At 39.7% G+C, this 25,770-nt stretch overlaps 1 protein-coding gene across 1 annotated transcript; it reads left to right on the forward strand.

Moving 5' to 3' along the window:
• Positions 1-3,058: 3,058 nt before the first annotated feature.
• MPC1 (mitochondrial pyruvate carrier 1) lies at positions 3,059-11,914 on the forward strand. The gene is made up of 5 exons (XM_063443350.1): positions 3,059-3,361; positions 5,211-5,214; positions 9,862-9,958; positions 10,984-11,116; positions 11,692-11,914. The coding sequence occupies exons 1-5, from the start codon at positions 3,291-3,293 to the stop codon at positions 11,720-11,722; spliced, it is 336 nt and encodes a 111-aa protein (XP_063299420.1). The 5' UTR covers positions 3,059-3,290; the 3' UTR covers positions 11,723-11,914.
• The last annotated feature ends 13,856 nt before the right edge of the window (positions 11,915-25,770 follow it).

Genomic DNA, 25,770 nt, shown 5'->3' on the forward strand with positions numbered 1-25,770 from the left:
ACTTCTGGCTTCTGGGAGGTAAGTACATGCCACACTTCTACCATTACAGCAATAAATAGTACCAAGTCATATCAGATTAATCCCACCCATAAGGCAAGTCCAGAACTGAAATGCCAGCAAGTTCTCTGTTCACAAGAGATACAGGTAAAAGTGAGTTTTACTTACCTGAACCGGTCTCTCGCAGGGGTGGCTATTGTTACGCTACTTGGGGTGATTTGGGTTGGAACGCAACTGCAGCTTGTAAACTCCCTAATTACAATAGTGAAGAAATGGAGAATCCTTAAGTATTAATACTGTAGCTTTAAGAAAGAGAGAATCAATGGTAACTTGATTCAACTGAAGTTTTAATAAGTGTTAAACTTAAATGAATTGCATTTAGGCAATAATCCAATAAGAAGAAGTGCAAGTAATCAACAACACAAAGTTCATTATTTAGTATTCTTAAGAGATGCATTAAGTAACATTCTTTAAATTCAGGAGATTAATCTTCAATAGGAACAATAATCAAGTAGCTAAGAATATTTGCAAAGCAAGAACAGTTCAGAGTGAATAAGCATGATGGGAGTGGTCCTTCATGAGATTAGTAGATTGAAGCACTGAAAGTATTTGCAAAGCAAGAAACAGTTCATAGTGATTAAGCATGATGGGAGTTGTCCTTCATGTTAAGCATGATGGGAGTTGTCCTTCATGAGATTAGTAGTTTGTAGCAATGAAGATTAGAGTAAGCAAACAATAGTTCATTAATAAATGATATTGTAGACAAATAGCTGAAAGATATACTTAAGGTTTATATGGGTAGTCCTCCAATAGTCCAGGCATATGGTCCACTTGTAAAGTAGCAAGGTATCCGTTCTCCTGTAATCCTTTATGGCATGTAGCAATCCTTGCATTTGCTCAAAGGCTGGAACGGCTTGTCTCAGCTTGTGGAGATGTAAGTCTGGTGGAAGCAGTTCCCAGTAGCTGAGCCTGTGGAGCCCGCGGTCTCGCGGAGGCAGCTCACACGTTAGCTCAAACAATCAATCACCAAGCACCCTCTCTCTGGCCCAGTCTCCCTAAATACCGTCATAGGGGGGCGGGGTCCGGCTCCTCACAGCTAAGTGCCGAACCAGGAAGTGTTACCCCATGACAGCTATATTCTTCCGTCAAGTCCTCTTCAACTCATGGCATTTCAGCGCCAAAACTCAACTTCATTACTGTACTGCACTCTCGCGAATGCACACTTTCTCCCCTCTGTGTATCTCACTCTCTCCCACAGGCCCTCTGTGAGTTTCATTCTCAGCACTTCTGTATGTCTCTTTCGCTTCCCAATCCCCTTTATATGTCTTTCTTCCCCCAGCCTCTCTGTGCAGTGGCGTACACATGATCCATGGGGCCCCGTTGCGAAAACTGATCCATGGGCGCCCCCAACATACATACATATATACACACATACATACACACAGAGAAACCTTAATACAGACACACACACATACAGACACACATACATACAAAAAAACACACACATACAAAATATTTTAGTCACCTTCCTGTTTCCTACCTTTTAGATGCAGGAGGGTGACTTCCTTGGGGTCCAGAGGTGGCTCAGCCTGATGGGAGTCAAGAGTTCCCACTCTGACTGCCTCCTCTCTTCCTCCCACGTGGCTCCCGTTGTAAGCTGGGAGGAGTGACGGGGCAGTCACTTCCTCACAGCTGTGACGTCTTCAAGGGGGGCCCGGTCGCGCTGTTAAAGCGCCGCAGCACTGATCGGAACCCCTGGGAATCCATAGCCATCGGGTGGCCCTAACAGCATGGGCCACTCGATGGGCCCCTTATCATGCGGCCCCGGCGGTTATACCGCACGGACCGGGGCCGCAAGACATGGCGGCGGGCACCTGGTCCCTGGAGTGACGGGCCCAGTTTAGCCCTTTTTACCTCTGTGTGTGTCTCTACTTTCCAGTGCCTCAGTGTCTTTCTACCCCCCCACCCCCTCTGTGTGTCTCTCCCTTCAAGTGCTTCTGTGTGTCTCTTTCTCCCCCTAGCCCCTCACTGTATATGCCTCACAGCCCTTCTGTGTATGTCTCTCACAGCCCCTCTCGGTCTCTTTCCCCAGACCCTCACCAATCCACCCCTCCCTTTGTGATCTCTATCCCCTCTCCCCTCCTGTGTCTGCTGACCTCCTACCATGTAGTGTGGCCGGGCAGATCTGTATCCTCTATCCAGGCTGATAGACATTGTTTTGCTCCCAGTGAGCACATTCTGTCAGACAGGATAGAAGATATAGAAGATCCTCTACCAAGGTCCATGTGGCCACGCTACATGAAGTGACTTGCCAGCATTTTGGTTCTGGACTGCCATTATGGGTTGGGGGGGAGGAAGCACACACACACACATATATAAATGTTTCACCTAAATTCTTGATAAAATGATTAACTGAAATGTCAAAATGCTCTTGGTTACATAGGGGGGTGTACTTAATACAAATATATACTTTTATGTAGCGGTTTTGGATTTTGTGACTACTATAAAATTGTAATCTTAACATGCCAAATTTTAAAAACTATAATTCACACCTTGCAATATTTGTGTTAAAACCTTATAAAAAATGTACTGAAATCCTAGACAAATAAGGCATTTTAATAAGCAGGACTGATTAGAGAATCTATTTTCAGTTATTTTTTTATTTTTGTCTATTTAATATTGCGCTATGTATAGATCCTTTTTCCTTAGCAGCAATATTTTTGTTTATAAGCCTGTGTAAAAAAAAGATACTTTGTTCTTGTTCTAAAAAAAAAAATATTCCTCGAGTTACGTAACGGATATCAGTAGGTCATGAAATCACATGACATGTCCCTGTAAACAGCCCATTTACTGCACACCTCCCACACTGAGTCCGAGCCCGTGGGCTCCGAAATATTTGGATGAATGTGATCTAGGTCACCTTGACGCCATTTTTAAGGCAGTGCGGGCTTTAAAATTAAACCAAAGGGTTTAAACAGACATCGACTAGTGTGTGTATATATATAATACACAGGAATGTCACAGCTCCCTGGGCCCCCCATTTTAACGGTATCTTATTATTTCGGCTTATCATCCCCTGAAATCAACAAGATATTTACATCAGGGCTCACGACACCGCAGCTTCAGACATTTCGCTCCTTTACGGCAAGTTGGATTGGCTGGCTGTTTGTGGGCGGGGCCGTCCTTTGACAATCTGTGTTTCCAGTTTAGCCGCAGGTTTCTCGGGAGCGCGCATTGGAAGGCTACAGCCAGCCGTGAGCCTCGTTAGGTTTATCCTCCGCCTTATAACCGGCATGGCAGCGCTGCTAGCCCGCAAAGCTGTGGACTATGTCAAGAGCAAGGACTTCCGAGACTATCTCATGAGGTAATTTGGCCAGCCGCCTGCTGCTGCCTTTTGTGAGTGTGAAGGGGCTCTTCACATTGCCAGGGGCTCCGGGCCAGGCTGCTGATCACTGACTGTGCACACTGCATCTGGGGAAATGTGGCCAATCCAGCTACAAAATCCTCATACGGCCCAATGCTGACTGCGGATAGTACGTTTTCAGCAGGATTATATAGACATAGGGCTATAAAAAGAATTTCATTCATTCATTTATTATTGCATTTTGTGTGTTAAGGTCACTTTCTGCTTCTACGTTTCATAAACATACCAGCAGTGAAGACTTGTAAACGTTCGGAAAACTCAAGGTGACCCAGAAGCTTATTGTTTGTGACTTCACCGAATTGTGTTTCGATTTATGTTTTTCACTGAAAAAAAAAAAGCAATCTGCTTGACAGTTGCTATGGAGGTAGCTAAAATTGGACCAGGTTTCTGTGTAATTCTGGGGCAAAGTTGTAAAAATGGAGCAATAATGAGACATTCCATTGGTTTCCATGGTGACTGATCCACTGATAAAACTTTGACCCAAAATTACGCTTTATATACAACACACATACTTTTCAGAGGAACAAAACTTTTGTTCTTCAGGATGTTTAAAAAGGGAAAACCAAAATGTAATTGTAATAGAAATGTCAATTGCTTTGAGTGAAACTAATTGAAACAGGCTCCTTGCTTAGATTATAGTGAAAAAACACTTCAACATTGAGCTTGTCATGGACAAGTTGGTTACCTCCTCTCTTAGGAACACATACTCTTTGTGGCTGACGGGGGTTGTTCAGCTAGGTACTGCAAGGTAACCATGGTTTAAGATTTTGGTTAGGGATTGGTTTCGCCTACCCCAATCTTATTCTAACCCGAAATATAAATGTAAAACAAACTCTAACTTTACATATTTGCAGGCTTGCAGCATATTGTTGAGCCTGTGTGCATTGAGGGGGCTCCTGGGAGATCATATAACAATATCTACAAATCTCACGTGAGGATGTTATGCATTTATTGGCCAAGCCAATTACTTTTAAGGTGTGTTCCTAGTGTATACAAGTACACTGTGTAAGTCCTTCTTTGACAGGGTCCTTGACAGTCTTCTGTGAAAGCTCCATTTACTTTTACAGAAGACTGTCACAGACCCTGTCAGAGAAGGACTTCAATGACTTAAATCGTTGGGGTTTTACGGGATATGCTGCATACTGACTTTGAAAACCATTGAAAGACTGGGATTGATGCCAAACTATTCCTAGTCTAGGTAGAGGCATGCACCATACACATGATCTTCAATGGGAAGATTTTTTTGCATATGCTTTAATGATGCGTGAGCATGATTCATGATGTAGATCAATTTCCAACCTGGAGTTTCCATTAAAAAACACAAATATTACCTGTGAACATCCTGGTGTGCCATTTGAGAGGTGGTCCAAAACATGCAGCACAACCGCTGTTAATACCTCTGAAATCAATTGGGAATGCTAAACAGACAATTTACTGCTGACTCTTAATAAAGCAGGATATCCAGAAACCTAACTGGGTCATTCACTAAAATGAGAAGTGATGTGGCTTCAAAGTGAATTTAACATTTCCAAAACAGCAAAATTTTCTAAGTCTGCTACGTTTCCAGTTTGGCTACTTTGACCTTGCACGTGAAAGTCACTTTGAATTCACAAGAGGCTGCACGTGCAGTCAAAATGTTGTTGTTTGGAGGTGACCTATTGCAATATCACAATATAATTTTGGATATGATATCCTTACTTATTTTCTTTCATCTAATCTGTTTTTTTTGTGTTTTTTTTTTCTCTCTCCTGTTGCATCTCTGGAATTACTATTAACTACAATCACACAGTACGGTAAGTAGGGAAATGTTTTACTATTTGCATTAATTTTTATTTCTTTACAATGCTACTTCAAGGAACACAATCGTGTTAGGAATAGAAACATGTATCCCTCACGCTATCCCTCACGTGGTATTCCTCGGGGTTCTGTTCTGGGACCACGTCCATTTGACCTATTTATAAATTATGGAATATGCATTGAAAGTTATGTTTGCAGAGGGATTTATATAGGTAAGGGCACTCAAATGGCAAAATAAATTTAATGTAGCTAAATATAAAATGATGTACTTCAGGGTGAAGAATGCACTTACACTCTAAATGGTAGTTAATTAGAGATGTCACATAAGGATCTGGCAATTGTTTTTTAGACCATAAACTAAACAGTGTGCAGTGTCAGTCCTCCGTTGCTAAGGGCAGTAAGGTATTGCCATGCATAAAAAGGGGAATTAATTCTCAGGATGAAAATATAATCCATTAATCAATTAATAAAATGAATTAAATATTTTAATTCTGAAGAATGGTTAACACATTTTAAAGGGATACTATAGGCATCAGAACAACCTTAAGCTTAATGAAGCAGTTTTGGTGTATATATCATGCCCCTACAGTATCTGTTCAATTCTCTGCCATTTAGGAGTTACCGTATATACTCGAGTATAAGACGAGTTTTTCAGCACATTTTTTGTGCTGAAAAACTCCCACTCGTCTTATACTCGAGTGAGTGTCTGTATTATGGCAATTTTCATTGCCATAATACAGACTGGGGGGAGAGGGGGGCTGGCAGGAAGCTGTAACTTACCTTCACCGCAGCTCCTGTCAGCTCCCTTCTCTCTCCTCCGTCCGTGCAGCTCCCAGGTCGGCTTCCTCTGCAACTCTCGCGAGAGCCGCGGGGTCAGAGCGTTGCCACGGGTTACCTTGCAACGCTCCGCGCGGCCGCGAGAGTTGCAGAGGAAGCTGACCTGGGAGCTGCACGGACGGGGGAGAGAGAAGGGAGCTGACAGGAGCTGCGGTGAAGGTAAGTTACAGCTTCCTGCCAGCCCCCCTCCTACAGCCCATCCACTGGACCACCAGGGAGTGAGAGCCCCCCTCCCTGGCCAGCTAACAGAAAAATATTAATAAAACAAATAATAAGAAAAAAAAATATTAAAATAATAATAACAAAAAAAAATAATACAATTAATAATAAAATAAAAAAATAATTACCTAAAAAAAAATAAAAATATTAAGATAAGAATTAAATAATAATTAATAAAATGCCCAACCCCCACCAATGCTCCACACACACACACAAACACACACACTGCATTCATACACACACACACACTGCATTCATTATATACACACTGCATTCATACACACACACTGCACTGCATTCATTATACACACACTGCACTCACACATACACACTGCATTCATCATTCATTATATACACACTGCACTCATATACACACACTGCACTCATATATACACACTGCACTCATATACACACACTACACTCATATACACACTGCACTCATATACACACACTGCACTCCATTCATTATATACACACTGCATACACACACACTGCATTCATATACACACTGCATTCATTATATACACACGCTGTAAATAAATATTCAGTTAATATAATTTTTTTAGGATCTAATTTTATTTAGAAATTTACCAGTAGCTGCTTCATTTCCCACCCTAGTCTTATACTCGAGTCAATACGTTTTCCCAATTTTTGGGGGTAAAATTAGGGGCCTCGGCTTATATTCGGGTCGGCTTATACTCGAGTATATACGGTAAATCACTTTTGTTTCTGTTTATGCAGTTTCTGTTTCTGTTTATGCAGTCATATGCAGTTATGCAGTCTTCATAGCATGTGACTCACACATTCTGCATGGAAAAATGGTTTAATTTTCAAATATTTTTTAACTTGCTTTAGAAATTTTTTATCATCTCCTACTCTGTAAATTGAACTTTAATCACAAGCAGGAGGCTCCTACAGGGTCTAGGCTATTAACAGATAAATAGATGACATTCTACATTAAACATAATGTGCAAAAAAAGAGACTTGACAAATCCCAGTCACCAGATTGCCATGGTGACTAGGATTTTTGACTTGGCGTCTGGGTGTTTGTTGGCCTGTTCAGCTGAGAGAGAACCCCATTGTAAAGTGCTACGGAATTTGCTGGCGCTATATAAATTATAATGGAGTTTGGCATGCAAGAAGACTGTAATCTTGCTGCTCTGCTCCCTTGCACGCTCAATTGTGATGCCAGGAGCTGGAATGATCTTACTAAACGGCGCAGGAGTGAGCAGAGCAAGAAGAGCTTGAAGATGATCCCCACTGGATCCCGGGGTAAGGATCCACTCCATCTTTCCCAAAGTGTGGATACACTGACTGTAGGCAGCTCTGGAAGCATCTCTAGTGGCTACATTGCTGCCTAGTAACACCTCTAGTGGTAAACGCTGTCTTTTCTCTGAAAAGGCAGCGTTTACATTGAAAAGACTGCTGAGACAGGCTATAAATACCAGAACCACTACATTTAAGCTCTAGTGGTTCTGGTGACTAAATTGTCCCTTTAAGAATTTTATTTTTGTAGTTAAAAAAACAAAGCTTTGATAATTGAAAAAAACTTTAAAAAAACTGCTCCTAACCTTATTAGCTGGATTAAAGGAAATGTGTCAAGCCCTGCAATAAATTTAAGTTTAAACATTAGATATCTCTCTACAACAAGTATATCAAACTCAAAGGCTTGCACGGGCCAAGTAAACAGGGTTTCCGTTTATGTGGGCCGCCAAAAAAATCCCAAACTTGAATTTTCATAGAAACGTAGGTTTATTTTGAAAAGTACAGTATAAAAAACAAACAAACAAACTGCATCCCCTTCTTCTAAACCCCAGCACCCCGCTCTACACTAAACCCGAGTCCCCCTTCCTCTCTACTAAAATCCAGCCCTTGTTTAAAGGGAAAAAAACAATATTGGCCAACAAGCAGACTCCACTCACATTGCCGTTGCCAGAATGCGACTCCAGAGTCAAGCCTCTGGTATACCCCCAAAGACACCGTCCGCACCCTGTGCCAAATCTCATCCTCCCGCTACTCCTTGAAACCCTGTGAAGGTGGAGCACATTGATGTCTATTTGGAATGGGACGTTCCGTTGCGTGCCTCTGTGCCCAGGTCCTCCACTGTCCAGCCGCGGCCATCGCAATACTGACCAACACGCACTTGCTGACACACACACAGAGGGAATCTTCTCTATGGATCTCTCCATCACGAGCGCAGTTTAGTGATGCCGAGCCGGACTGATGTCATATTCAGACTGAACTCCCTCACTGCTGCCAGCATCCTCTCCCAGTGTGGGAGAGCAATAAGGATGTCATCAAACTCAAGGCTCGCTGGGCTGAAAAGATATTCATTGTGGGCCGCATGCGGCCTGCTGGCCACGTGTTTGACATGCTTGCTCTACAAGAACTGTTCAGTAAGGTTGTGCAAGTCACATGCAAGGAGGGATGGCTATTGCTGTATAAACAAAGTAAATTAACTCCTACATGGAAGATAATTAAACAGTTGGACTACAGGAACATGATCTACACACCAAAAGTACTTTATTAAGCTAAAGTTGTTTTGGTGCCTATAGTTTCCATTTAAATCTGTTTGCTATATAAAAACTGCTCGTCAGAGGGGATATGATAGCATTATGCAAATATATTTGGGTCAAATACAAACCATTGTCGGGAAATCTAATCGTAAACCTAACTTTATCTAGGACTCAAGGTCAACCATTTATATTGGAAGAAAGGAGATATAGTCTAAGGCAGTGGACGACTGCAGTGATGGACTGCAGAGAGTAGTAAAGAGAGTAGTAAACAGAAAATATTTAAGTTGGACAAAAGGGGTAAGAGGAGTTCTTCGGATACTGTACTGGATCGTCTTCTTTTAACTTTGTGTATTTACACATGACGCAAAATTTGGTAAGGTAATGTATGAATAGGATGTTACTAGTCTACAAAAGGATTTTAATACATTTGGTGACTGGACATACAAGCAGCAGATGAAATTCAATGTGCAAAATAAATGGCGGATTAATGCAAAGTGATGCTTTTTGTGATGAGCTACCCATAAGGAACCTATACTGTGCATAGAGTTTGGTTAGACAGAATGGTAAATTTAGATTTAGACTTGGGAATTATTATAGACCACTCACTACATAATAATGCAGGATCTCAGACATCAGCTGAATAGACCAGTAAGATATTGTTATACATAAAAATACAAAGGTTTATAAAACACAATAAAATCCCACCTTAAAAATTTGTTAAAGTTGTAGACATTGAAGTGCCATTGACTGAATTAATTTGATGTCTGTCTATTTTGACACTGGGTATGCATCCAGTACTTTTCTATGACACATTGGATTGAATGATTCTCACAAAAAAAGTATAAGATTGGTGAATTTCTGTCATACATGCACATGTAGTTTATGTTAAAGGAACTGATGGGTAAGAAGACAAATTATTCTAAAACAGTTAGACGCTTTACAGTAGAAGTGGGGGCACAATTTCACAGTAGGAGGATTGGGCTGAAATTAGGTGTTATGATGTGGATTTTTATTTAGTTATTATATAGTATTGCCCTTTTCATTTCTAACACTTTTTATTTTTATATACAGCACTTCTGGGGGCCTGTGGCAAATTGGGGACTGCCTATTGCTGCTATCAATGATATGAAGAAATCACCAGAGATTATAAGTGGCCGTATGACATTTGGTAGGATCCTACCCTTTTTATTTATTTATTTGTTTATTTGGCGGGTAGGGGGGAAACCATGGCATAGGCTGAGAAAACAAAAAATAGAACGCCTCTTGGGTCTAACTTGGTGAAAAGAGATCCATCCCATCACCATTATGTTCCGGCGGGTTAATAGACTATTTTGATAGAAGTAAAATGTATTGGAGCCTTCTGCAGTGTGAAATGTGGGCCTGATCATGGTACAAATTGAAGTATTGTCCCAGCACTGAGAAGGATGGGAAGAGGGTCATGATGCAACTTCAGTCGGTGTTAGATAAATCAAATATGTAGATCAAAATTCTGAACTGCCACCTCCTGGGTTAAACAACCAGGATGTAACAGGACTGGTTGTCGGATAGGCAGGGGGGTGTAACAAGGTTATAGGAAAACTATAGGCTTGCGGCCCCCTCCCTGTAGTGATGAAATGGTTAAAAAAAAAAAAAAAAAACATTTTGTCACTTACCCAAATCCAGGCCATTGTCCCTTGATGCTGGGTTAGGCTTTGCCTTCGCTCCTCCGACGTCGGGGTCCTCATGCGCGGTGAGCAACACGATCACAAAGGACAATCCCATAGGAAAGCATTGAATCAATACTTTCCTATGGGATTTTAGCTTACACTAGATGTCCTCATGCATAGTGTCAGGCGACAAAAAATCGCCTAGCGACCCGGAAGCACCTCTGGTGGCTGGCTGGTAGACAGCCACCAAAGGTGGAATTAACTCTGCAACATAATTATTGCAGTTTGTCAATAACTGCAATAATTACCATTGTAGGGTTAAACTAACATGGACAGTGCAACCCGGCCACTTCAATGAGCTTGAAGTGGTCTGGGTGCCTATAGTGTCCCTTTCATTTATAAAAGTGAGAATTACTAGTTAATTCTGCTATTTTTGTAAAATGGGAAAAAAAAAAGAGGCACTCAAAGCACTCTAAATGACGTATAGCTTAACTGTCTCTTTGTCATAACACTCTTGTCTGTAATATTACTTGTGTTTTTCTTTCAGCCCTCACATGCTACTCATTGATGTTTATGAGATTTGCCTATAAAGTTCAGCCTAGAAATTGGCTCCTATTTGCATGTCACTTAACCAATGAAGGCGCACAGCTCATCCAGGGAACACGTCTCATAAAATTTGAGTAAGTGCAACTGTTGGAATTTTGCTTTTAATAGTAAATACAGTTCAATGAGATTCACATCCATGTTGTTTTTTTTTCTATAGTTAGGGTTTGGGGACTAGGGTCAGAGGGTGTTTAGAGTAGGGAAGAAAGTTAAGTTATACCTAGCTGCCTTCAAATGAATGTATTGTAAGTCCTATCATTTTGACATGACAATAATGCCATTTAGATCTCTTAGACTCCCACCTTAACCTGCCCCTATCCTTGCTGACAAAACTTAATTAATGAATATTGGGCAACTTGAATTGAAAGGAATAATTTGGACATATAATTTTTACGTTGGTACACAAGTCTATTTTGTTTATCGTAAAACTGGTTCATTATGGGCCATCAAGAATTCTCCTTTTCTATATTAATGGAGATACTGACCAAACCTTGACTGTTGCTGGGTCACTATTTTGGGAACCACTGCTGTATAAGGACCACAGACAAGCCTACAGCCTACATTTGTGGATTTGTTGCATGTACTTATGCTTGAAAATGTTCAAAGTATATTTATAACTAATTTTATTTTTTTATTTTTTAAATATGAACAGAATGTTTAAAAAGGACGTTGCAGAGAAATGAACTCAACAGAACCTCACTCAATCAATCATGGATAGCCTACCTTCTTGGAAACAAGAAAAAATATATATATATTAACTTTTTGTGGTAGAGAACTGTTACTAAATTGAGGTAAAAGCGGAACTTGGTGTTTTTATTCATTCACACAGAGTGTACTAATGGCCTTTCTAATAAAGTAACCAACTTTATAACATGTGAACGACTTTTTTTTAGTGATTATTAGTAAAGTAACACAAGGCAGGAATCGGCTCAATTTTGTATAACTATTTTACATTTTTCAAGAGGAACTGTCACTTCTTTGGAACTTACAATTGAATAATATATTGAAAATCACATTTTGTATTTTATTTTGTTTTTTGTAATGAGATGCACTGTTTATTTTTAAATTTATGTTGATGATTTGGCAAATTGCAATTGAAGATGAGAAATATAAACTTTGTTTTGTTTCTCCTCCTTTTTTTAATTGTTTTTTTTTTTTATCTATATGAGATAGATAGATATATAAAATTCTTAGTGTATTTTGATATCCTATATTGATATCAAAATACACTTAGAATGAAATTATATGTATATTTATGTAACCTTTTTACATAAAGCAAGCTAGATTTTACAATGTAGCTACTGTAAAAATAAAAAGACAACATACCCAATTGTGAATAAAATTGGCTGTCTACTTTTGCAAATGGTATGTCATGATGGGGGAAAGTTTCACTCCTTAAGGTCTCAAAGGCAACATAACCAATCTGGCAGATTTCAATATGTACATTTAATACTGTTAATTTCCAAAACACCATAAACATGTACATGGGGGGCATCACAGCATACAGATATGTGCTTTATTGCAGTCAAATTTAACAGTATTATGACTTTCACAGTTAAAATAACATTTCTTCATTTCTCACTTTATTATTCATGTTAACTTGTCTTCCATATACAATATTTGATGTGAAATGAAAGCCCTATTACTCCTGAACAAAATGATATATAATAAGTGTAAGTGCACTTAACCTGAAAGAGGTAAATTTATAATTTAACAAAACCTCTGTCCTTAAGGGGTTAAACATCTCATGCTTCACATTGAATCATCTTTCACAAAACCCTGGTTGATCATACAAAGGGAAATGTTTTGTCATTGATAATATTTCATCTTGGATTAAAATAAAATAAATAGGGGGGCGGGGCCCGACAGCCAAGCTAGCCAGACGCACATGCAGAGAGCTCCGACACAAACAAACCTAATATTGGCTATTATTGGCCAAAATCTTGAATATAGCAGTCTTACTCACTGATAACTGCTTTCTGAATCGTGTAGGGGTGAGTGGACACCTGATTTACAAACTTTTGCCGAGAAAAAACACACTCCACAAATGCGGCCTAGCGAAGAAAGCGGCCTAGTGGTAGGGAGAGGCGGCCGATCTCCCACCCTGGGGACCGCTATAAGCAGCAGCTCTCCTGACGTCCCGCATCCCCCCCCCCTCCGGACCGGTGGGGGTCATCCCGGTCCCCGCTGGGGAATCTTACAAACCTGCTCGAAATGGCTGACCCGCCGGAGTGGTCGCCAAAGATGGCCGCCAAGCAGCAACCCCTGCAGCCAAGATCAAGCCCTGAGACCCAGACCTGGAGAGAGCACTTTGAGGCTCGATTTTATCAAGTCTGCCAGGAATTCTTTAAGTGCATGGAAAATAAAGCCGCCCGCAATTATCTATTTGCTATGAAGGGGAAAGAGGCTGAACCGGCAACTTACCATTCCAGCGCCCACACAGAAACACACCCCTCATGCAGACGGGACCGCCAGCGGGCCCTCCAGGCAACGAACCGCAAGGCAGCACGCCATCATCGACCACTCATCCTACCATCTCGCAGCGGATTCTCAGCACAACGCTCCAAACCACTCCGTCGCAGGGCCCACATAAGGCAGCCCAGAGACCAAGATCCAGCTACAGGACTCGATGGACTGTCGATTGGCGCAGAACAGGAGCACACAGGCATCTGGGACCGGAGGGGCTCTCACCTGCAGAACGATGGTCCCCCAAGGCTAGCAGTCTACCATCAGCAGGCATTGGTTAAGCACTCACTGGCAGAGGCATACAGGCCCCTTAAAGGACCACTCTAGGCATCCAGACCACTTCAGCTTAATGAAGTGGTCTGGGTGCCAGGTCCAGCTAGGGTTAACCCATTTTTTTTATAAACATAGCAGTTTCAGAGAAACTGCTATGTTTATAAATGGGTTAAGCCTTCCCCCAAATCCTCTAGTGGCTGTCTCATTGACAGCCGCTAGAGGCGCTTGAGTGATTCTCACTGTGAAAATCACAGTGAGAGCACGCAAGCGTCCATAGGAAAGCATTGATAATGCTTTCCTATGCGACCGGCTGAATGCGCCCGCAGCTCTTGCCGCGCGTGCGCATTCAGCCGACGGGGCGGAACGGAGGAGGATCGGAGGCAGAGAGCTCCCCGCCCAGCGCTGGATAAAGGTAAGTTTTACCCCTTTTCCCCTTTCCAGAGCCGGGCGGGAGGGGGACCCTGAGGGTGGGGGCACCCTCAGGGCACTATAGTGCCAGGAAAACGAGTATGTTTTCCTGGCACTATAGTGGTCCTTTAATGCAAAGCTTTAATGCAAGGCTATGTTGTTCCTTTTTTTTTTTTTTTCGTGTTCTTTGTAGTATTTCTCTAAGGCAAAGCAGATGCACAACCAGTGGAAACTGTGCTTTTTTATTTCCTATCCATATTAGTTTTACGGTTTCAATGGTTTTTATTACTTTGATCCAGCCTTAGTCTTCGCCAATATGTTTCTCTGTCACTTATGATAATTTAGCATGTTACCTACTGTTCATAACCAGCAAATACCATGCCTAGGAATTATTCATGTATAAAAATAAGCTATTTCTACATTCTATAAACGTAAATACCCAGTGGTTACTACAAAGCTAATCATAGATAAGCATGTTATATAACTCCTTTCCTTGATGCCGTTAATGTCAGCCTACACTACACTCAAGCACACTTACTGCCTTTCCATCCTCTGACACAACTTGTATTATTAACCTGTTAGTTACATAGAAATGTGCAGTTCTCTTATATGTCACAGTATAACGCCTTGTGAAATGTCTATAATTGTTACCGTGACAAAATATGCATGTCTGTCAAATTATTATTAGAACTTGTCCTCCAAAGATGTTTAACTATATCAGAGTTAAGGGTTTTACAAATAATTCTGATACAGTAACAAAAATGGGAAAAGGTTTTTAATAACAATCTGAAGGAATCAATATCATAAGCCACACAATTTAGAAAAGTAGCCTCTGTAGATTGGCCATAAAGAAGAGAAGAAAATTCCATAATTTCCAAATCAGACCCCTTCATTTTGGGCTGCACTCTGCAACAAATGCATTAACAAATGAAGTGATTTGTAACTCTTACAGCCCGTCTAAGAAGATTAGGGATTTACACTGTACCCTATCTCGACGACTGGATGCACTGGAAAAAGTCACAGCTTCTCGCTTCAATTTCTTTTTTAGGAAGCCATATAAAAGGAGGTACCAAATATTCCCCATTGAAAACAAAAAAGGGTTTTGAATGTTGATATAAACTGGATGTTGAAAGGAGCATGGAGATAAACACCTATCTCAAAGCCAAACAAAAAAGTATAATCAGAGTAGATACAAAAGCTGTAATGCTTTGCTCTGACTGAAAATTAACTCCAAGCTGTCCCCTCTAATATAGGCTTTAATCAAACATGGCCAAATTTAGGAGGTATACAGAGAGTTAATATATTCTTAGGTTTCTTTAGTGTATGTTCACTTCAAAGTGTGAACCCAATATAGGCTAGTTAGATAAAGTCAGAGTATTTAAGGAGTGTACAATGGCATTATATAAGGATCCCCAAGCCAGGGTCTCTGGATATATGTTTCAATCAAAATGGTTTCCAATTAGAAATGGGACACGACAGGGTTGCCCCCTGGCACCCCTGCTATATATCCTTTCTATAGAGCCTTTGCCAGCTGCTATTAGACAGAGTGAGGATATTAGTGGGGTAAAGGTGAACACTCTGGAGAATAAAATAACACTCTATGCAGATGATGTCCTTCTGTCTCTTACGGACCCTATCAGATCTATTCCAGCAGTATTCTGTCTTATTAAGGAATACAGTAAATTTTCTAGCTATAAAGTAAATATAAAGAAAACACAAATTCTGACAAAGGGTCTAACTGGGCCTAGGGAAAAAATGCTTAAAGAGGCATTTAAGTGTGATTGGGAGGCTAGGAATATAAAATACCTAGGGGTAATTCTATCTCTGGACTATAGGGAAATCGGAGTACTCAACTATTCAAAAATAGCTACCCAATTTAGGAGAACTCTTAAAACCTGGAGGGGTGTAGAACTGTCATGGATGGGAAGAATTGAGGCAGTTAATTCCTATTTACTTCCCAAATTGACATTTCTATTCAGGAATCTCCCGCTGATGGTGGACTCCCAGATGATACGCGGTCTTCAAAAACAGATTTCAGATTATGTTTGGCAGGACAGGCGACCCAGAGTGTCACTGGAAATTCTACAGAGGGATTGGAGGGAGGGGGGAGTCTCCTTTCCGGATGTCCAAAAATTATATATAATTAACATGACAGTATACCTAACTAAAAAGCTGATCTTAGTAATATCGAACCTCTATTTCTTACATGGTGCGATAGTGAGTTTTTAAAAAGTATAAAATCTAACAATCCGATGAATAACACAATGATTTACATAGTAAAATATCTAAAGAAAAAATATGGTACCATATATATATATCAATAAATGCCCCACTAGTATGCTTAAAACTTTATTTAAAATATATAAATATTCAAGAATGGGAAAAGTGTGGAATTGTAAAAAAAAATTTTTTTTTCTTGTTTTTTTTTAATTCTTTATTTTATTCGTGCATAGTGGGAACAAACGTTTGCACAGCCACAACAGATGGTGCAGACAAATACGTAAACATCTTAGAACATTGGTATGGCATCAAAAACAGTGCACATTTTTAGTTTTTTGAAAGTCAAGGCATAGAATAAGTTGAGTGTGGAGCAGGCTGACACTAAAGAGAGATGGCCACATATTTACAATGGTAAGCAGATGAATACAGGATAGGTTTAACTAGTGCTTGGGGATATTAGACTAATGTGTCTGCTGTGGTTTCCACCGGAGGAGTGCATGAAGGTAGCCTGCAAAATGAATAATAGTGAGACAGGGTTCAATACATAGATGAACAACGTTGGCTTAACACAATGCCTATGTGATACCTCAAAAGGAAACATGCTGTTGAGAACCCCATTATATTAATGGGCTAGCATTGGGTGTATATAAGCAAAACAATATATGCTAGGCTTACTGGCTACATTGCCATATTTGGCATTGATATCTTAAAATGCAAGTGAATTAAGCAAACCAGGAAAAGTACAACAGGAGGAGTTCAACAGTCCACTGGTACCTGCTTCACTCTGCTAAGGCTGAGGTGAGTAAGGCTGGTACATGAGTAGTCGGGTGAGGAGCACCTCAGTTAATGATTTAGGTAATTTGCAAAACAAAAAGAAACAGAGTCATCGGCAGTCCAGTGGTACTCACGACAACCTTGTAGGCAATATGTTGTGGCCAGTCGGTCTCGACGGGGTGTTGCGGGAGGCATTGGAACCGGGCAGGCTTGCTGGTGTGAAGCTGTGCCGTTTTCCGAATTGCTGTGTGGGTCTTCATATGCGGGGTTGTGCTTTGGTGGTCGGAAGGTTCAGGTTCCTCTGAGTGGGGAGTGTGTCGGGCGGGTTCGATTGTCTCGGTCTGATAGCCGTGGGACTGACTGCTAGCGTCAGAGGGATATGTCGTCCGCTCTCGCCGCTTCGGTCCCCGATTCCGTTTCTGACCCGAGACCGCTCCGGTGGCTGGAGGTAAGTATCTGCCTAATTGACGCCGGGTCGTTGGTCGTATCCATGCCGCCAGTGTAAATATCGCTAAGTGGAGGGACCGGCCTCTGATATGGAGTTTAGTCCATAAGTGATTGCTGAGAAAGGAATTGTAAATTTTGCGGAGTTATTAGAGGGAAATCACATTTTATCATTTCCATTGTTACAGCTTAAATATAATCTCCCTTCTAAAGAATTATTTAACTATCTAAGAATAAAATCCTTCATCTTAAAGGGACACTATAGTCACCTGAACAACTTTAGCTTAATGAAGCAGGTTTGGTGTATAGAACATGCCCCTGCAGCCTCACTGCTCAATCCTCTGCCATTTAGGAGTTAAATCCCTTTGTTTATGAACCCTAGTCACACCTCCCTGCATGTGACTTGCACAGCCTTCCATAAACACTTCCTGTAAAGAGAGCCCTATTTAGGCTTTCTTTATTGCAAGTTCTGTTTAATTAAGATTTTCTTATCCCCTGCTATGTTAATAGCTTGCTAGACCCTGCAAGAGCCTCCTGTATGTGATTAAAGTTCAATTTAGAGATTGAGATACAATTATACAATTATTTAAGGTAAATTACATCAGTTTGAAAGTGAAACCAGTTTTTTTTTCATGCAGGCTCTGTCAATCATAGCCAGTGGAGGTGTGGCTAGGGCTGCATAAACAGAAACAAAGTAATTTAACCCCTTAAGACCGCAGCCAAATGTACAAGTTGTGAACGAAACAAAATGTAAACAAAACCTGGCATTTGCGCTATATGTCTGTCAACCGTAATTCACCTCTTTCATATTAAATGCACCCCCCTTATTATATATCATTTTATTCAGGGGAAACAGGACTTTCATTGAATATCAAATATTTAGTTATGAAACATAATTTAATCTGAAAAAAATGGGAGAAAATAAGATTTTTTTTATTTTTTTAGTTCTACATGACATTTTAACTGTCAATGTCATAATACTGTTTGCTTTTACTGCAATAAAATACACATATTTGTATTCAGCAAAGTCTCACGTGTAAAACAGTACCCCCTATGTACAGGCTTTATGGTGTTTTGGGAAGTTACAGGGTCAAATATAGCGTGTTACATTTGAAATTGAAATTCGCCAGATTGGTTACGTTGCCTTTGAGACTGTATAGTAGCCCAGGAAATAAATTTACACCCATAATGGCATACCATTTGCAATAGTAGACGACCCAAGGTATTGCAAATGGGGTATGTCCAGTCTTTTTTAGTAGCCATTTGGTCACAAACACTGGCCAAAGTTAGCGTAGTATTTGTTTGTGTGTGAAAAATGCAAAAAAACGCCAATTTTGTGGCTAGTGGCTGTAAGTGCTGTTTGTGCGTGAAAAATGCAAAAAACTTCACTTTTACTGGCGATATTGTTGTAATACATTTTACTGTTTTGAAACACTAATATTTGTGTTCAGCGAAGTCTCCCGAGTAAAACAGTACCCCCCATGTACAGGTTTTATGGTGTCTTGGAAAGTTATAGGGTTAAATATAGTGCTAGCAAATTAAATTCCCTTTACTTTCGGCATGGGTTGTCAGGCAGGTCCCGCTAATTGTAATTAATTAGGATACCTAATTATGTAAAATTATTACATAAATATATGTGTAGAATTAATATATGTATATATATATATATATACATATGTGTATATATACGTATATATATATATATATTTTATTTTTTTTAAATATTTTTAATTAGATATAGGTATATATATAGTGATATATACGTATATATTTATGTATATAGATATATATATTATTTCGTTCTACGTGTATTTTGATATAAATATATATATATTAATATCACAATACAGTTAGAACGAAATAAAACACATCTATATATTTTTTATATTTTATTTTTAAAAAATTTTTTTTCGTATTTACATATTTATTTTTTTAAATTATTTATAAATATATATAACAATAATTATATATATATTTAATCAGTATCAGTCTACGTGTAATTTGATATTAATATATATATATATAATTATATATATATTAATATTAAAATACACCTAGACAGTGTATATGTGTGTGTGCATATGTGTATATATATACTTAGATCATATATATATAATATATATATGATCTAAGTATATATTTATTTATTTTTACACTTATTTAACATTATTTTATTTTATTTTCAGCCAGCAGAGGGACCAACTGTCATTACAGTTAGTCCCCCTGCTGGCAATGCAGAAGCCAGCTATCCCGGCCATGTGATTGCAAGGACCTCACTCTCACATGACCGGGGGGGACCGGAGGAGGAAGATCTGCCGCGGGGGGGCTCCCTGGGAGTCCCCCCAACCGCGATCGCCGGCGTGGGACCGCCGGCGACCAGGTAAGTAAAAAAAAAACGGAGGGCGTACATTTACGTCCTGCGGCGTTTAGAGCCGCTTTTAAAAGGACGTAAATGTACGCCCTCCGGACTTAAAGGGTTAACTCCTAAATGACAGTGGATTGAGCAGTGAAATTGCAGGGGAATTATCTATAAACTAAAACTGCTTTATTTAGCTAAAGTAATTTAGGTGACTATAGTGTTGCTTTAAGTAAAGAATTTTCGGAAACTACCCCAATTGATCAATTTATAGCATTCCACTATAGGAAAAAAATTGCTTCTAGATTTAATCGTTTTATAAAAAAAACAAAGGCAAATAGATAAAGCGTCAGCATTGATCAAATGGGAGCAAGAATTTCAAATCTCTTTTTCGCTTGAAGAGTGGTTATCGGGTCTACACTTAGTAAAAAGGCATATACATGGGATAAATATACAGGAAGTGTATTTTAAACTTGTTTACAGATGGTAATTTTCAACCTACACTCCTACCAGATTGTTGGAGATGTGGTAGGACACTAGGCTCATTCCCATACATATGGTCAGATTTTGAGGAGCTGAATCTTATGAAATTAATTCTATCTGAGTTTGTTCAATTTAGACATGCCAAGGGTTAATATAAAAATGAAAATTACCATGATTCATATCTTTATGGCAAGTAAAATAGTTATGGCTAGGAACTGGAGAAACATAGGTCCCTTGAATTGGCACGACATATGTACACAAGTGGATTTCCAATACAGGATGGAAGCAGGCATAGCATTAGCTAGAGTATCCAAAGAGAAATATGATGAAATTTGGGCCCCTTGGGTTAGATATTTAAGAATAAAAGTTTAAATCCCCCACTAATTCCCCAATACCACCCTCCTACTGTAAGGAAATTTAGCAGTTTAATTTTTCTTTTTTTTTTTTCTTTTACTTTTGTATGATTCTGAAAGAGGTTAATGTGTCTATCTTTTTGATTTAAACACATTTATTGTATAAAATGTAAAAACATGGTTTTAGATATGACATGCATAAAATGTAATCATTGTAATATAGTAAATCTATTTTGAAAGTATGTTATATGGATGAAATTTAAGTGAAAAATAAATATATATATATATATATATATATATATATATATATATAAAAAGATAAAGTCAGAGTATTGATCATTTACCTCCTTCAGACTTGTAAATTAATATAACTGCAAATAATTCTTCCTAAAAAAGTGATTAACACAAAAAAAGGTACATCATACAAAAGAAACTATGATAGTGCCATATAAGTAGGTAAATGTTATAACACTAAAGGAAGATGCAGCATAGATATAAGAAAAAGCCTCTCTCCCTGTTAATCTTGCTTGACAGTCAGATAATGAAAAAGAAAGAAAGACGATTTCGTGCTAATAAAATTATTCCATGCTTAAATATGCATGGTATAGACACCAAAGTGATAGTGAGTGCCCTGTGAAGTTAGAAAAGTTGCCCGTTTGCTTTTCTGAGATTGACTTTAAGAGATCATTTCAAAGCAAAAGGATACATAAACAAGTGTCTAAAAAGAGCGTATCTCAGAGCATTGATGACTGAAAGTTCTGACCTCCTAAAAGAGGAACCCAAATATACATCTAAGCAGAATCAAATTAGATACATTGGGCCATTTGACACAGGCTGGGATACAGTCAAACATATATTCAACCGATACTGGCCGCTGCTCCATCAATATCAACATCTCAAAGAAGTTGTCTTCAACTGTTGTTAAAAAATTGAACTGGCTGAATACACCCTCATCGGGCACATATCAAAAAAAGTTTATACGTAGACGCTCTAAGACCTTTTCCAACTACAACGAAACTGAAACATTTAGCACAAAATCCTTTTTCAATTGCCATACTTCAGGCATAGTCTATCTATTGAATAAGATAAGAGGAGTGTGTCAGACACCTCATAAACATATGAGAGTGAGTGACAAACAATGGTCAGTTCGGTGGTTCCAGTTCCACCATAAAGGGCTTGTACCCAGATTAGAGTATTAAACAAAAGGTAAATAAACAATGTAGAGACTCACCGAAGTGAGGCTCATGAGCTGGTTTTTGAACAATAAATACTTAAAAACTTAACATATATACAAATGACTCAACCAGACGCACTGTATAGTATCTATATTATCCTGATGTGTGGCTCCAAATATAGGGCATAGGTTCTAATAAAAATACTTTATAGTGTTCTTTGACAGAACAGAAATCCATAAGAACACATAATGCCTCTGAGGAGTGCCAACAAGGAGAGATACGATATAATAAGAAATGGAATGCACAGGCTATAGAGATAGTGGTGGATTCTCTAAACAGTGATTAGAATAGAGAATCCCCCAAGATTAAATTGGTATACTGCAATTGATGCAAATGAAAGCATAATCATAGGTATCTTGGATAAAGCGCCTCCAAAATATATGAGGCTAATCAATAGAAGATCTGAGAAATTCTAGAGGTAGAGACCAACTAAAAGTAATCAAAGGTGCAATTGTCCCTGCAACTCCTAGAAAACACCTTCAAGGGTGTTCTATACTTTCCATGAAAGTGAAAAGAAGGAGAGATCGTACTAATCCAGTTATCTTAGGTGATCAAAACCTCTAGTTAGCATCAAACAGTGCCAGCTATAACAGAGAAGGGAAAGTGCAAAGGAGCAATAATATATATCCCTATAACTCCTAAGGAAACACCTTCAAGGGTGTTCTATGCTGATCCTAGGAGCTCCAAGAAAAACAGGGACATAGCTACTCCAAATGCTATGGCATTCCAATTCTTAATCTAAGTAGTGCTGTCTAGACAAAAAACTTGGGTGACCCAAAACAAATAAACACCTAGTGTTCCCATAGTGCTGCGTGAACAAAATAATAAATAAAATAAATAAATAAATAAAAGGACCCTATTTTATTTTATTTATTATTTTGTTCACGCAGCACTATGGGAACACTAGGTGTTTAATTTATTTGTTTTGGGTCACCTAAGTTTTTTGTCTAGACAGCACTACTTAGATTAAGAATTGGAATGCCATAGCATTTGGAGTAGCTATGTCCCTGTTTTTCTTGGAGCTCCTAGGATCAGCATAGAACACCCTTGAAGGTGTTTCCTTAGGAGTTATAGGGATATATATTATTGCTCCTTTGCACTTTCCCTTCTCTGTTATATCTGGCACTGTTTGATGCTAACTAGAGGTTTTGATCACCTAAGATAACTGGATTAGTACGATCTCTCCTTCTTTTCACTTTCAGGGAAAGTATAGAACACCCTTGAAGGTGTTTTCTAGGAGTTGCAGGGACAATTGCACCTTTGATTACTTTTAGTTGGTCTCTACCTCTAGAATTTCTCAGATCTTCTATTGATTAGCCTCATATATTTTGGAGGCGCTTTATCCAAGATACCTATGATTATGCTTTCATTTGCATCAATTGCAGTATACCAATTTAATCTTGGGGGATTCTCTATTCTAATCACTGTTTAGAGAATCCACCACTATCTCTATAGCCTGTGCATTCCATTTCTTATTATATCGTATCTCTCCTTGTTGGCACTCCTCAGAGGCATTATGTGTTCTTATGGATTTCTGTTCTGTCAAAGAACACTATAAAGTATTTTTATTAGAACCTATGCCCTATATTTGGAGCCACACATCAGGATAATATAGATACTATACAGTGCGTCTGGTTGAGTCATTTGTATATATGTTAAATTAAGTATTTATAGTCTATCTATTGACCTGCATTTGTAATTTAAAATATGTTGGTAAGACCAGCAGAGAATTTAAGAAAAGGATTTTAGAACACGTCAATTCGATCAACCCATCCAGACATATAGATACCCCCATATCGAAACATCTAAAATTGCATCATGGGGGATCATCCCAAGGTTTATGTTTTAGTAAGATTAAAAAAGTCACTCTTGGTCCCAGAAAAGGAGACATTGATAAAAGGCTACTCCAGAGAGAGAGCTATTGGATATTTAAATTAAAAAGGTTATCCCCATTGGGACTTAATGAAGGTTTTTCATATGCCTAATTTATTTCTGACTGCTCCCTTCCCTTTCGGGACTTTTGCTGCTCACGGCGGCCATTTTATTGCCTTTCCCGCGTCTTAAAGCTAGCACTGCCCCCCACAGACCGGAACTCGGAGTTGGGGTTTAGTGCTAGTGGCGGTCGGACGGCTCTCTGTTTCTTCTGTATCATTGATTATCTGTGCATAATAATATTAATATTAATAATAATCATAAAATTTGTTCTATGCTTTAGATTCCCTCCTTTGGGTTACTCAACCCTCCTCCACAGGTTTTATTCCCCACAGGTTTTGTTCTCTTATTACTAGGAAATAATACTGTCAGTCAATAGCATAATTATTATGCCTTCTGACAATGATGCTCCCACACCTTCTGGGTCTAATAGCCCCAACCAAGGTGGTTTTAAAGCACCTTCAGGTGTGTCTGATAATGGAGCGGGTTCCCCCGCTGAGCTTGATACCTCTGCTGAAATGCAAACCCTGATAGATAACACAATGTCACAAATTATGACTAAAGCCCTTATGTCGGCCATGGGACTAATGTCTGACTCAATATCACAGACATTTACACATGCCCTGATGCAGGCACAAAAATCAGCTCAACCGACTCTTGCCCAGGTTTTGCTTGTCACGACCACTTTACAACCTCAGGTTGGCCGCAAGGCCTTGGCAAAGGTAAAACATTCCTCAATGTCACAGATGAACAGCCATTCACCTGTCATAGATGGCGCGACTATTATGCCACCGCGCAAAAGAGCCACTAGCTGGGCAAAATCGGCTAGACTATGGAAAAGGGCAAAAGCCCAAGTAGATTCTGAGTCAGATCTCAGCGATATTGAGGAGGAGGCTTATATGGATTCAGAAGATCCATCGGATCCCGAATCAGATAGCCCGGTGGAGAAATATGACCCATCTCGAGACTGTAATCGGCTTCAGTCGGATATACATATTGTGGAGCATAAGGCCCAAGGGGCCACGGATAAGATTTTGGACCACCATGGGGAACCCCTATTTGACCCCAATTTACTACGCCACCCACGGTCGGCGGAGTGGTCCCCCTCAGAACATGTGGCCAAGTATATAGCGTCAAGAGTACGCAAGCCTTTAGATAAGGCGACACGGAATAAACTACGGGTAGAATGCCCACGCCCCACGGTCCCAGATGATGCCTGCAGAACACCTGCAGTTGACCCAAAAATTACCCAGTTCTTGGGAAAGACAGGCTGGGAGCCTAATAAAGGCTTAGACTTTTCCCTGCACAACTGCCAGGATAAAGTCTTAGACATCTTGGGCCCAGCAACCAAGATATTTGAAGTGGTCCAGGACGACCAAGAGCTAGATCATGCCGCTATAAATGGAAGGATCCAACGGGTTATTTGCTTGATTGGCAATGCCAACACGACGATGGCCACAGAGCGCCACAAGGCAATATTATTAAAAATAGAACCGAAGCTGGTTAATATGGCTCTGAATGAGCCGGGCGCCCAAGCCAAAGGTCTCCTATTCGGAGACAATTTTGTCAAGGAGTTAGGCTCCTTCGTACACACATTTACTGCCCTAGACAAAGTGCAATCAAACATGCGCAAGGTGTTTCACCCCAAGGTTTTTGGTGGGGCCAGAAGAGCAAGGAGCCATCTGTCCGGCCGTGTTAACAGGATTTCATTTAGACAGAACCGAGGCTCCTATACAGGACGAGCTAGTTTCACAGAACACCGCAACAATCCGGCGTTCTTTCCACAG

The sequence above is a fragment of the Pelobates fuscus genome, chromosome 2 (genome assembly GCF_036172605.1).
Source record: "Pelobates fuscus isolate aPelFus1 chromosome 2, aPelFus1.pri, whole genome shotgun sequence".
NCBI lineage: Eukaryota > Metazoa > Chordata > Amphibia > Anura > Pelobatidae > Pelobates > Pelobates fuscus.

What these genes read in the sequence shown, in the direction of transcription:
- MPC1 (XM_063443350.1), top strand. Translation starts at nt 3,291, where the DNA reads ATGGCAGCGCTGCTAGCCCGCAAAGCTGTGGACTATGTCAAGAGCAAG. An exon ending in AAGTGGCCGTATGACATTTG is followed by an intron (nt 9,959 to 10,983) that starts GTAGGATCCTAC and finishes TTTTTCTTTCAG; the next exon opens with CCCTCACATGCTACTCATTG. An exon ending in ACACGTCTCATAAAATTTGA is followed by an intron (nt 11,117 to 11,691) that starts GTAAGTGCAACT and finishes AAATATGAACAG; the next exon opens with AATGTTTAAAAAGGACGTTG.